At 47.7% G+C, this 13,898-nt stretch overlaps 1 protein-coding gene across 1 annotated transcript in view; it reads left to right on the forward strand.

Moving 5' to 3' along the window:
• The window catches only part of si:ch211-200p22.4 (phosphatidylinositol-binding clathrin assembly protein), a 46,455-nt gene that overhangs the window by 30,376 nt on the left and 2,181 nt on the right, over positions 1-13,898 (forward strand). Inside the window, exons 9-19 of the mRNA XM_068756013.1 lie at positions 586-671; positions 762-885; positions 3,050-3,189; positions 3,748-3,848; positions 5,043-5,153; positions 8,835-8,969; positions 9,169-9,199; positions 9,413-9,545; positions 10,826-10,849; positions 13,516-13,572; positions 13,756-13,872. Of these exons, the coding sequence (XP_068612114.1) occupies positions 586-671; positions 762-885; positions 3,050-3,189; positions 3,748-3,848; positions 5,043-5,153; positions 8,835-8,969; positions 9,169-9,199; positions 9,413-9,545; positions 10,826-10,849; positions 13,516-13,572; positions 13,756-13,872 (1,059 nt within the window). The remainder of the gene's footprint in view (positions 1-585; positions 672-761; positions 886-3,049; positions 3,190-3,747; positions 3,849-5,042; positions 5,154-8,834; positions 8,970-9,168; positions 9,200-9,412; positions 9,546-10,825; positions 10,850-13,515; positions 13,573-13,755; positions 13,873-13,898) is intronic.

The raw sequence follows: 13,898 nt of genomic DNA on the forward strand, positions 1-13,898 counted from the left end.
GCGTAGCAACAATTCCCGGCTCAATTACTTCTCCTCTAGAAAGGTTGAGCTCTAATTTAAAGCAGCTGCCTTATGTCGTCATAAAAGCCCGAGAAACATGTCAGTGTGTTTGTTAGCCGCCCCCCCCCCCCCCCCCCGTTTCTCCTGCACGAGTAATTAAGATGAGGTTAAAGCCGTTACGATTTAACCGACATAAAAAAGGTTTGAATGCGTGTTGCGGAGCTGGACTGGGAGACGTGCTAACAAGTCGGCGGCGCAGCGTTTATCCTGGCCACAAATAAAAGTGATGCCCCCCCCCCCCCCCCCCCCCCACCTTCTCGTCCTCAGCCTTTGTTCTCTCTCCTCTTGAGTTTCCTGCTAACGGTGTGAGCGTTTGCTGCATGTTGCCATGGCTATTCTTGGAAATCGATGCACTCTGTTACCTTCCTGTGAGACCGACTAACTCTGGGTACTTTGTTAATGTGTGGGTGCGTCTGTTTTGTGCGCGTGAGAGTGAAGGCGTGAGAGCTAGGACTTAAAAACAAGCAAACAAACAAAAGGTTGATTGCTTTCCTTTCACTCTTCCCATGCTTCATTTTGGGTCAGGCCCCCAGCAGCCTCCTGGAGGCTTTGGAGCAGCACCTGGCCTCCCTGGAGGGCAAGAAGACCAAGGAACTGAACGCAGACGCCAGGTTGACTCACTAATTCGTTTTCTTGAAACGCGTGACGCCACTTAAAAAAACCCGCGAGCGAAAAAGTGACATTTGTCATGTCCATCGCAGAGCGTCCACCTTGTCCAGCGCCGTCTCGTCTCTCTCCTCCACCGGCATGTCCTTCACCCGCATGGACGAGAAGGAGAAACAACAGGCTTTGGAGGAGGAACAGGCCAGACTGCAGGCTCTGAAGGTAAACGATTTTGTAATTTTGAAATCAAAAATTACCTCTGAATCAGCCGAGGAGTTACGGCAAAGCTTTTCTCTAACGGGGTTTGTGAGGGATGCATTTTTAATTTTCCATCGACCGCGGGGCAATTTAATGTGATCTTTTTTTATTGACCAGTCACACAATTATGCAGCCTAGCTTTTAATTTTCTGTGTAACCCTTGTTGCTTTTTTTAATCATAGAAGACATAAATGAGAGAAGGCCAGCACACAGACGACAAACACTTAGCCTGTGTAAAATATGGGGATTTTATTTGAACACATTTCAGCTAAAGAGTCACCACAAAGAAATGACGCGAGTTAAGTGGAGTCTTGGCTTCTGGACCCGAGACGATGCCGGGAATCATCCAGCAGGGCTGCAGCAGCTCCGGAACACTTGATCCCTGACAAACGGCACGAACCGGGAACGCAAACACGTGCGGCATTGTCTGCTTAAACCCGAGCTGAGACGATTCAGTGTATCTGGTGGCGTTGACGCTACCTCTGTGTGAACATAGGAGTGTGTTTTTGTGCGCTGTTTACTTTGTGCCCTCGGTTGCCCTCTCACTGCCAAGGTCCAGCGACTACCTTTGGGTTTAGTTCGAAGGTGGAAGGGAGATAAAGTGAGTGGGAGCGTCACCGAGGGAGAATCAGAGGGAGGAGAAACCGGGGTGAGCACGGGGTCGTCCAAATACTCCAGTCCAGCTGTCTCTCCGGTGTCCATATGGCCTCAACACATCATACAAAAACACTTACAACACACTCAGCTACCGTCCAGCTGGGGCCCAGCCCAAACAATAACAGCGGCTCTCGTTTGTGCCTCGCTACACTGTCAGAATATAAATGAAGAGATGTCTGCCTGGCCGAGGCCGGTGCGGCGGGGGATCCTGTTAATCTGCTCAAAGCCCAAATTCCTTTAAAGGTGGAGGAGTGTGTGTGCCAGCCCTGTGGGAGGCGCCGTTTCTGTTCCCACAGGGGCCATCCATGCTAAAAAAAATAATAATATCTATCTTTGCTTTGCTGGAAATTGCTTTCTTCGACCAAACTGTATCTTCTGATTACCCCCCCCCCCCCCCTAGCAACAACATATATATGTATTGCTGTTATTTCCTCTTACATGTTCCCGCTTGATACGACTCGATTGTACTGATCCCCGTGGAGATATTAGGTGGCAGTGAAGGTAACACCATCTAGGTGGGAATGTAGGCAGATGGAATTTTAAGCAAGGAAAAAAAAGCAATAAAATGGGAAGAAGGATAAAATCAGTCAATATGGCAGAAAATTGAATGTAGACGCTAACAGGATTATACAAAAACAAGCCAGGCGGGGTGAATATGTTGTATCAGCTGCAATGGAGAAATAATACTTAGAATTTATAGCAGATTAAAAGCTGTTTTTTTTTATTTTTTTTAGATTTATATTAAAATGACATTATCATTATTGTTTGCTTGGATTCTGGTATTGCTGCTTCCTCAAGAGCCACTGCAGGCTAATCAAATCATTAACAGTAAAACTGGCTGACACCTCATTGCATAGGAGAGAGAGAGAGAGAGAGCATTAACTCAACCCTCCTGGCCTTGGCTGAGGTTTCTTCTCCGACTGTCATTGGGGGGGGGCAAAATGTTTGTCATCATTTGATGTCACATCAGCTTCTGATGCCTTCACTCAATCGCAATTAACTGTAAACGTAAAAAAGATAAAATAATCCAGCTCATTTAATCTTAATGTTACTTCAGTCCATCTGATTTCTGCAAAGCTAAAGCTGGGGTCGACGTTTCAGCTGCATGTGGGGCAGGACGGACGGACGGACGGGGGGGGGGGGGGGGGGGAGGAGCCTGAAACCAATGCAATTAGCTTTACATGAATTGGCGTCGTAATGTGCATGCCGAACCCCAAACCGGCCGACAAACCTGGCAGGCAAAACACGCATCAGGATGACGATAGAGTTGGAGCAGGCCTGGGTTTTATCATACATATAAAGCCAAGGACCATTTGAATATCAATAAATCATGTTTTGACAACAGGGATCCAAACACAAGAAGCACATCAAAGAGAGTTTGCCGGGAAGGAGCCTCATTCTTCCCCATTGCGTTCCATCGTGGTGTGTTTCTGTGTGTTTAGCTTAATATGCTAATGTCTGTGTCTTCCAGGACCAGCGCCTGAAGGAGATCGGCATGCAGACTCCGCCCTCTGCCTCCCCCAGCAGCCAGTCAATAAGCAGCAGCACCAACAACAACAACCACATCGCGCAGACCCCGGAGATGTTCCCCTCCACGCTGTCGGCCAACAGGTGCGCACGAAGACGCTCGCATGCTGGAAATAAAACCACCCGATAGAAATAAAAAATTATGCGGGATAAAACAAATCCATAATAAAGAGCGCTTCTGAATAAATTAGTGATCGGAGTTCTTGAAATGCAAACCGAATTAGACGCTTTAAAGGTGTCGATGAAACGCAGTGGCGGTAAGAAGAGTGTTTACGTGACGTGTTTATCCGCCGCGTCGCCTTTTATGGTTCGCTGCGTGTGGAGGCTGGGAGATGCGCTCAAACGGTTTTAGATGCCGTTCCCGGCTGAAGGAGTCGCGCGGACCGTCGCTCGCCATTGCTTTGCTGCTTGGAACTGTTTTATTGCTCTGGAGGTTTTTACAGGCCTTCAGAGAGCGAGGATGAATCTCTGTGACAAATGAGCAACTTTCACCGGTGACTTTAGCTAATTATGTGCGTTTGTTTAAATATTAATGCGCTCCCTCCGTCTGTCTCTCCTCATCCCTATGTGCCGTTTCTCTTCATCGCTCGCTGACGTCTCCCCCCCTCCCCCCCCCACACTCCATACTCGTTTGCTCCTCAGCGTGCCCAATCTGAACAGTGACCTGTTTGATCTTCAGCCAGCGTTCATCCCCGCTGTGCAGAGCACTCCTTCAATCGCCACCGCCAACAGTGCCTGGGGAGGTACGCTACCGACACACCTGCATTCACACACGCACACACACACACACACACACACACGCGCAGGGATGCGAGACGGAGGTGCACGGCGACAGATTTGTCTGAGCATAATGTCTTCCCTCTGGCCAGCCATTCATTTGTCTTTTTACGAAAGCAGCCACCCATCTACGATCACTCCCTTCTCCGTCTCCCCAGAAACCAAAGCTGTAAAGTCTCGGCCGGTTTCTGGCGCGCAAACGCAGTTTGACTATCCAGGAGCGGGCGTTTTGTAAATATTCACATTGTTTAGTCGGATAAACTCCCGCAGCTCTTAATGTAGCAGCGGATGAAGCCTCGAGGACTCGAGCTCGTTACGCTCCGGATCAGGCGTACGTGACGGGGATGGGAAGCTGCAGCCAATGAGCAGTTAGCCTAGCTTAGCACAAAGGCTGGAAAGGGCTTCTCGTTTCACGTTTACTTGCTACCGCGTTTAGTATCCATCTTTTTAACTGGTTGGAACCAGAGACTCACTGCTTCCAGTGTTTGTGCTAAGCTAATTGTCTGTAGTACCTGCTACGTACGTACAGCGTGGCGGTGGCATTGATTTCATCTCATGTACAGGTGACGTTCCCAACAATAATTTACATGAAGTTATTTCATCTCGATTAACCCTGGATCATCTCTGAATGCTTGCGTTTCCTGAAAGGCTCTAGGTATAAATCCTATCAGATTAATTTTTACAGATTGGGACGAGCTCTCGCCCTTGTTTCGTGGTTCTCTGAGGCTTCAAGCCCTAATCGATCCCCGGCAGGGATGTGGATAAATGCAAACAAACAACAACAACAAAACACAAACGGATCATCAGTGGGTTTCCTCGTGCCCAGGATTAACTCTCCTATGTAAGACATTCAGCCTGCACGGTGACCAAAGTTACTAAGCAACAGTGACGGTGCGACGGCGACTGTAATGTCCCCGTGCTCCGAATCTAATGGGATTAGTTTAGCGGGAGGCGGAGGAATCTCCCCTCAAACAAGGCTGTGATTTCTTATCCAGGCCGAATCGCAATAAAGATGAAACGTACAGCGATGTTATTTAATGTCATTTCCTTTTTGTTTTCTTTACCGCTGTGTGAGGTAGAGATGATCCCAACACCTGTCTCATGCTGTTTAATCCTCCAAACAAGGGGATTAACCGGTCGTATTCAACTGCATCCCTCAGGAACGGAGAGCCAGCCTCTGCAGCAGAACGCCGCGGCCGTGACCGTAGATTTTGACGCTGTGTTTGGGAATAAGGCCACGCCCAGTAACAACGGTCCGCAATCTGCAGCCGGTAAAGCCTCTGACCGTCTGTCTGACTGTCCAGGCAGAAAAACTAAAAAAAAAAAAAAACCTCTTGGCTTTGCTGGCAGCTCAAGCATAGCCCTTGACTAACCCTCTGTCGAGTACGGGCAGCATGGTGTTGGGTGGGGGTGGGGGTGGGGGGGGGAGGTGGGGGCTCCTGCCACTGGTGACATGTTCCTTCTTTGTCTTTGCTTTACATAGAATTTTTTGGTGACGGGCCATCGATCGGGGATCAGTTAACTTAAAATTCAGCTGGATTTTCAAATAATGTAAGAAATGACCTGATCAGTTGTGTTGAATGGATTCAATACAAAGTTCTCTACCTGCCCCCCCCCCCCCTCAACCCCCCGTGACTCAGCTGGGGAATGTTCCCAAAATCAATAGGAGACATCGCAGAACATTTTGTAGTGGTTTACAGGATTTCTCATTTTAATAAATCGACTGTTTTTTAATTTGTTTTATATTTTTATTACCATAACGAGTTAACTGATCCCAGTCCCGATTTTTAATCGGTAACTTCCTTCGTTGGTTTGGTCTGCAAATTCTTAAAATACAAGCATCATCCAGAACTATTTTAAAAGTCTTGATGTTGTTCTGCTCACTTTTTAATTCATCGACGACGTTAAATGTCTTGGAAAAAGGAATATAGTTCGCTGAGAGACCGTTTGGCATGAAACAAAACTTTTAATCCAGTCCAAAGAAAGAAAAAAAAAAAAAAGTCACCTAGAATTCATGAATGGAGCAGACGATGTGCAGGAACCCCCCTTCCTCCTGCTTGGGCCTCGCTCATCGTGGTTTCCCCTCCTCCTCCTCCTCCTGTAAGTAGCCTTTAGACCGATGCCTCTTAAGTGTTCCAGGGTTGGAGACTTTGGCTCGTTGCCCTCTTATTAGCTTACCTTTCGTTTAACCTCCCAGCAAACGGACACGATCAATCTCATCGTTTCTCAACCTTCTCTGGTCCCAAGACGCCCCCCCCCCCCCTCTCGCAAAGCGTATAATTTCAGGCCACGGCACGTTATCGACCATGCCAAATAATGCTTAGCGGATAAGGATCGGCTCCCTGCAGAGGTTATTGAAAAACTATTTCCTCCATATGAGGTTAAAGGAGTTCGGAGGAAGGTGCAGTTTAAGCTGTGAGAGCTCAGAAAGTTAGTTTTCTTATTTATATACGATAAATCACATTTCAATTATCCTTGGATGCTATTGAATTTAGTGATGTCCTGGACGCCCCGCCCCTTCCTGATGAAGGGGCGGGGCTTCTGTAGATACTAGTAAAGCGGGGCTGTGTAATAATCCCCGACAGAAAGTAGTACCCAGCTTATTGAATATTATTTTATTTAGAAACGACAGTGTCTAATGCTATTACAGATTTGATAAGAGTATGGTGATGTTACCATGGCGACCGCCATGAGGTAGATGCTCCATTACACGGTCATCTGGCATTATTAGGTGTGTTAGTTGCGTTTTTTCCCAGCTGTAACTTCCTCAAACGTCGGCCTGATGAAGCTTGTACAGATTACGCTGCAGATTTCTTTGCTTGCTCTTATCTTGTTTAAACCTCATTGATTTCTGCTGCTCGGGGCTCGGGGGAGGGGGGGGGGGGGGAGATTTTGGAGGTTTGGGTCTAAAGTCAACTTTCTTTTGGCTCTAGACAGACTAACCTTTGTCCATTGATAGTGTCTGTGCGAAGCTGCCACTGCGACTACTAATGCGTGATCTGAGCCACTGGCGGCGTCTCCCAGAATGCCCTGTGTTTGTGCAGCTACTGTCTCTTCCCTCCTGTGCGCGCCAATTTATTGTTCATCTCTGTGTCCTCGTATTTGGTTGTGTCCACATCTGCGCCCGTTCATACGTCGTCTGTCATTTTGCGCCATCGCATCTGTCTTCTCTGTCTCTTCCGTCTGCTGTTCACGCCGTCCCCCTCCCTCCCTCCCTCCCTCCGTTCATTTCATCTCTCTCCGTCTTTGCCTCGTCGTCTCCCTATCAGACTTCACAAGGCGAGAATCACCCGGGCAACTCCTTTCCATCTGCTCCTCTTCCTCCCCATTTTTCTCCCATCATAAAATTCAGTAATTTTCCTTCCTTTGCCTTCTCTACAGTGTCTTTTTTTTTTTTTTTGAATCAGAATTTTGAACTGATTTCTCTCTGTATTTGTAAACATTTACACAGTGCTGGGACAACATCAGGACAAATGCACAGACGGGACGGAGAATATCGCTCCAGCTAAAAGTGGTCTGATAAACGTGTCACTTAATTATCTCTGCTGCGTGACTGCAATGTTAAATGCTTTGCATTTTAATTCCTACCCTAAATAGCGCTAATAATGTTTAAAGAACAATCCTGTGTTTGAATTCTCACATTCTGTTAACGTGGATGAATTGACTCTCGCTCCATTTTAAGGTGGGCTGTAAACCTTTTTGCATGATTTCTTCCTCCCTTCTCTTTGATCTTAAACGCCATTGACTGAAATCCTCTGCTGGAACGCGTCGGCTAACACTGATAGCATTATCCTCTGTTCAGCGCTGTGCTCTCTGGACTGGCTCCTTCCTCTCCCTCGACCGTGTTATTGTTCTCTCCGCCCTCTCCCTGGTGGGGGGGGGGGGGCTTGTTTCTTCTTTCCCCTCTTTTATCTCTGCATCTCTTTTATTATTACTCTGTGGCTCACTTTAATTCCGTGGGTCTTACACTGACAAGAAACAAAATCGACCCCGCGTTGCCAAAGTATTTTATCACCGCGACAACAATGATTGAAAACCCCGGCAACGGCGGAGAGGCGAGGCGAGAGATTTGGAAAGACGAGGGGAAATCTGCTTTCTTTCTCTTTTCCACTTTCTTCATTTCTTCTTCCTCTTTTCTACTTCCTCTCATCTGCCAAGTTAGCAGGAAAGTGTTTTCTGAATATCTCATGTCAGCACCGCTGTCAGACCGACAGCTTCCCAACTAAATATTATTCCTCCCTATTTTTTTTTCACCAGCAGCTGCTGCTTTTCCTTTCTTCCTTTCTCCTCCTGCAGTTTGCAGGAACATTGTGCATTTATAGTTAGCATCAAACTTGTTTCTGTCCAGTTTTATATGATCTCTTTCCTCTTATCTTAATTTCTGCTACATTTTGTCAGTATTTAATTTTTGAACAAATACAATCGGTTTCTCCACGAGGGGGGAAAAAAAAAACATGTTTAAAAACTAATCGCTGTTTGGAGTCGGAACCAATGACTGCTACGAACAGATAGATCAATCAAATGGGAAAAAAGTGCTGCGAACTACTGAGTTGGGGGATTATAGGATTGCTGCTACATGACAGTTAAAAAAATAAATAGAGAGAGGCTGGGTGGAGCTAAAGACGGGGCCAGGAGGAATTCAATTAACAGCAAAAGCATTTAGATTACGGTTCTCATGAAGGGACGCGCGGCTCAGCAATATTCTCGGATCAAACGCGTCGAGCGCCGCTTCGCTCCGGCGATTGAATCTGTAGCTTTTAAACATTTTTGGAAAATGATGTTGAAAGACTCGAGTCGGCTCCCGTTGGATTCAGGATTTAAACGCCTTCTCTGGGGGACGCTCGGGAATGACCTCGACTCTCAGTCGGCGTTGAGGGACTCGAATAGAAGTTACCTGAGAAAGCTGGATATCTTTACTAGCTTCCAGACGCGCTTTGGCGTTTCTCCTCCAGGTTTTGACGCTCTCGGCGACCTGTTGAAGCCCACTATGCCCGCGCACGCCGCGCCTCCTCCTCAGATGGTCATCCATCCTGGAGGGAAGCTGCTCGCCAACGACCTCGACTCGTCTCTAGCCAACCTTGTCGGCAGTGAGTGTCCCGATCCCATACGCTCTCGCAGATAAAGCAACGACGGTTCACTGATTGGACATTTATGTCATCTCATTTAAAGAGGAATTACTGGCCTTGGCTGTATGAATACTTCCTTTATTGTGTCCATCCGTCCATACTATACACACACACACACACACACAAAGGATGTAGACTGATGTTGTGTGTCCTCCTTCAGATCTGCAGTTCGGTGGGACCCCAGCCAAGAAGTGAGTCTCTTTTGAATGTTAAAGGCGAGACTTGTGTTCTTGTTTCTGCTCTATTTGCTTCATTGTGTTGTTATAAAGTCACGCTGTGTATCTCACAGGGAAAATGAAGCTGCAACTATATATAAGTCAAAAGAGCAAATCTTCATTTCCCTCCTTCACGGTCGGGCTGCTGCTTCGAGCCTCACGCTGTGCTTGTTTCCGTGCGGTCTGAAGGCCGGAGATGCATTGGAGCCAGCCTGGGGAGAAGAAGCTGACGGGAGGCCATAACTGGCAGAACAAGACCATGTCGACCACCCAGTGGGGGCCCGCCCCCATGGCACCACAGCCCATACCTGTTCAACACGTGGTGAGGAGACAGAAACACGCACGCATGGGCCGGCTGCAGCCTTACGTTCTCCAGTTAGGGTCCATCCGTCGTGTCGGTGCGCGAAAATATTCACGAGTCGCATCGTATGTCTGAGAGGCCTTTGAAAGGACTTGATGGACTCCAGTTAACTTCAATATGTATCGTCTGGAATGAGTAGTGTCTGGAAGTATGCTTATTGTCTTTCTTTACATGGTTGGGTAAGAAAACCGTCTGTCCTTAAAGTTGTAGCCGCTGTTTTTAGCGTAGCAACGAAGACGCTGAGAGGGTGGAACAGCTGGGCCTGGCTGCGTAGGAAAGTGAATAGTAATAAGCATATTTCCTCCACATTCATCTTCCAGCAGGTACATTTGCTGTTGCTGCACAGACTCTGGTATTCGTTTGTGTTTTGTGTGGATCTTAAAACACCGAACGAAACCTGCAGCCATAACTCAAATGTTTGCCGTGCATACGCTGGATGCTGCATGTTAACGTCTTGTACTGCATGTGTGTGTGTGTGTGTGTGTGTGTGTGTGTGTGTGTGTGCGTGTGTGTGCGCGCGCGCATTGACTTGCTGTATATCCTGCCCATGCATGCTGTGTGTGTGTGTGTGTGTGTGTGTGTGTGTGTGTGTGTGTGTGTGTGTGTGTGTGTGTGTGTGCGCGCGCATTGACTTGCTGTATATCCTGCCCATGCATGCTGTGTGTGTGTGTGTGTGTGTGTGTGTGTGTGTCTGCTGATCTCCTGATTGTTCTCCTGAACTCTGGACAGCGAGTTCCGGCTGACGAGGACAAACTGCCACTAACCCTCCGTTTCCTCTCTTTTCCCCTCCTACATCTGTCCTTTCTGTCCTTTTCGCTCCCTCTTCCTGCTGATCCATTCCCTCTTTCTTTTCCTCACCCATCACTTTCATTATCTCTCATCTCCTTTCCTGCCTCGTTCATCCTATTCCTGCGTTTCTTCCGTCTGATTCTGCACGGTCATCGACTCGTCTTCCTTCCCCGCTTCTCGCTCGCTCGCGGTTTCCTCTTGTTTTGCTTTGTCATCTGTTCGTCCCGTTCCTGCTTTGAGAATCCTTCAATCCTTATTTTGACCCCCCTTTATTTCCCTCTTCATTTCCTTCACTTGTTGGTTTTCCATCTTTGCCTTTTCTTCTGTTTTTTTCTCCTTTTTCTTTCATCCTTCTGTCATCGCCTACCTCTCCTCTCTCTCTCTCCTCTCGATCTTTGTGTCTCTCCTCCTCGCTGTATTTTGTCTCCTTTCCCTGTTGCGTCCCGATGCAGAATGGAATGTTCTATACTAGTTATGTAAGTACTTTTCAATGTTTAGGAAAACCAGTGTTTCCTCGCTGCTCGGTGACTTTTAGAACGAGCTTTCTCCATCGCCTCTCTGTCTTCCTCTTCATCTCTTTCTTTCCTTGTGTCCTTTTGAGATGCTCGTTTCAGAAGGGTTTTCTTTTTTGCAAATCTTTTCCCCCTCAATACCACAGTCACATAAAGCTCCAACAAATCTACAACAAATCTACGAGCTTTTAAATGAAAGTGTCGCCTGTGGATCTGAATCCTGACATTGAGTTTTGCGTTTGTCCGAAATCGACAAAAGAACCCATCCTTACTTTTTCCATGGATGACCCGTTTCTCATCACAACACAACCCGTCATTCATGCATACACTGTCCTCCTGACGTGAACGTTCTGTCGACCTTGTTTAGCAGCGCTCGCTTTAGCAAAGGCAGAAAGAAGCAGAGATTGGAAATGCGTCGGCTTCGAGCACGAACAAATGCCGCTTAAACTATTAATAGAACTGCTCGTTATTCACCGAGAGCTACGAGAGATTGTCCCTGACAGCAAACATAACCTCCAAAAGCCAATAATGTGATAAATAAGTCATAGCCGGTATTATATAAGACATCACAGGTAGTCGAGCAGCGGCTGCGCAGGCTGTCACGCATCATGCATGGCCAGAAGGGGAGCGGTTGCAACAGTTGGAGCTTGCTCGGTGCATAAAATGTCAGCCAGAATTCCTGCAAAACCTCCAACTTATTCATCCGCTGGGTTCACTTTAGGATCAGGAGTCCGACTTTACAGAGAGGCTGCGGAAAGGAGAAGTTGCTTTTCAGAGGGAGGTGGAAAAGTAAAAAAAAAAAAAAAAACTCGGCTCAGAGTGGCAGAAATTGGATTAAATTCATAGAAAAATGAATCTGCAAGCAGGTTAGGGGCAAAGAGTCGCGTTGGAAACAAAGACACAGCAGGAGGGAGCCTCACCAAAGCACACAGAGAGCTGGTTCACGTTATAGCGTAATGTGTTGAAGGCCGACAGCTGGGCTGAAAGACAGATGGACAAAGACACTGACGGACGAGCTGTAGAGGTGCATAAACAGTTCCTCACCCGCTTTGTTTCGCTGTCAGACATCCTCTCGTCAAGGAGAGAAAAGACGAAGTGATGCCCCCCCCCCCCCCCCCCCTCGCCTATCATTTTACACCAGCAGGACACGGACACAGACCAGACAGATGCTGCTGCGTTACGCCGGTCTTTAATCATGATGCTACAAACTGTGTGCATATGAAAACTCCAGGCATGCGGAGAAATGGAACCGACGCTGCGGTTCAGATTCTCTGCGCCGCCATGGAATTGCATTTGGTTCTAAATGCTAGAAGTCGGTGAAGATGAGAGCGCCTAAGAATCATTTTAGCCGCTTTGAGCAGGTGCTCGCTAAAAATAAGGAACATCCGGCAAACGGCTCGATAAAATGGCCGAGAAAAGAAGAGTTTAGGCAGTTTAATCAGGGATGGGAACGATAAACAGTAGTGGCGGTCTCTGGAGGCAGGAATAAAAAAAAAAAAGACGGGATTCCTGATTCGTCATATTAGTTGGCCTCTTAAAAGAAGTCGTGCATCTTTGTTTGTCCTTCAAATCTCACGTAGCAGCAGCGGCAAGTCTGCATCAAATGAGGAAATACAAATAAAATATGAAAACCAGGACCGCACGCGTTTAGTTTTACACTACTGGGACGGACATTTTGTTTTTTGAAGGTGAGCCAAACCCCCTTCATGCGTCACCGAGCATAAAACGCTGTTTGTTGTAGTTTCTTAAAACACTGATTAATGCATTGTTGCATACAGTAAATTCCAATTAGAGGATGACGTTGGCTCTGTACCCCCCCCCCCCCCTTGTGTTGCCCTGATTAATGTAATCCATCTCCTGACGTCAGGCTGCAGAGGAAGTTTGTTTTCACACGGTTTTATTTCGGTCACCCCCCCCCCCCCACCCCCCATCAATGTGCATCCTCACACGCTCGAACGCAAACACCGCGATGATGGAGGCGCTTTTTTTAAAGTCGTGTGAAGAAGAATGCCTCGGTTCTCTGATTTACAGTGATGGATTAGGACTGTGAAGGCAGCGAGCGCGTTTCCTGCGAGCCGCTAATGGATTCTGGAAAGCGGCGGGGGGGCCCGGCGACTTTCGGGCTCGAACATGCTGACCTGCAGCGGAGCGACCGATCACAGCCTCTGATAAAATAGAATAACGTACCGTAATATGACCCTCGCCGTCAGGCACCAAACTGCCAATCGGCTGCGTCGCTGTCACAAAAGCTACGGACTGCCCGTCGTGCTGAATCGGGAGACCCCGTTCGTCTGCGGTGGATTTTGTTTGTGAAGTCAGGAGGCCGGGGCTTAAACGCTCTCCGCCCCCTTTTTTAAAGCCGAGCTAATGATCGTTCCCAGTGGGGGGGGGGTCCACCGCTGTCGCACTCCCGACATGAACATCAAACGCGTTCTCCCGGAGAATGCGTATTTATTTACTGTGCTCGGACTCAGGCGAGTTTAAGGACAGTTATTTAAAGGTTGTGCTATTCTCACACGTCACATACGCAGGGATGCAAGGTTTTCTGTCATGGCTTCTATTTTTTTCTCCTTCCCAAGTTTTAAGTTGTGTTCCTGCTTTTTTTTTTTTTTTTTTTGCTTCCCTCCCAGGCTCCAGCTCCCATGGCTTTTCCCATGACCACACCGCAAGTGCCTGTGTATGGAATGGTGAGTGCCTCGGAGTCATTCCCGGTTTACTGGAAGCAGCGTAGGAACGCTAACGGCGGGAAAATTAGCATCGCGCTTCCTTAACTCCCCTTAGTCGTTTGGCCTGGAGATAAAGATGTGTTGTTTTGTCCGGTGTGAAAATGGGGTCTCTCTCTCTCTCTCTCTCTCTATCTTTCTCTCCAGGTCCCTCCCCAGATGGGTCAGATGGGTGGGGTACCGTTGATGGCTCCTCAGCCGATGATGTACAACCAGCCTGTTCTCAGACCCACCAACCCCTTCACACCCATGCCGGGAGCCCAGGTCGGTTTTCAGACGCGTTGGCAAAA

The sequence above is a fragment of the Brachionichthys hirsutus genome, chromosome 23 (genome assembly GCF_040956055.1).
Source record: "Brachionichthys hirsutus isolate HB-005 chromosome 23, CSIRO-AGI_Bhir_v1, whole genome shotgun sequence".
NCBI classification, from domain to species: Eukaryota; Metazoa; Chordata; class Actinopteri; order Lophiiformes; family Brachionichthyidae; genus Brachionichthys; species Brachionichthys hirsutus.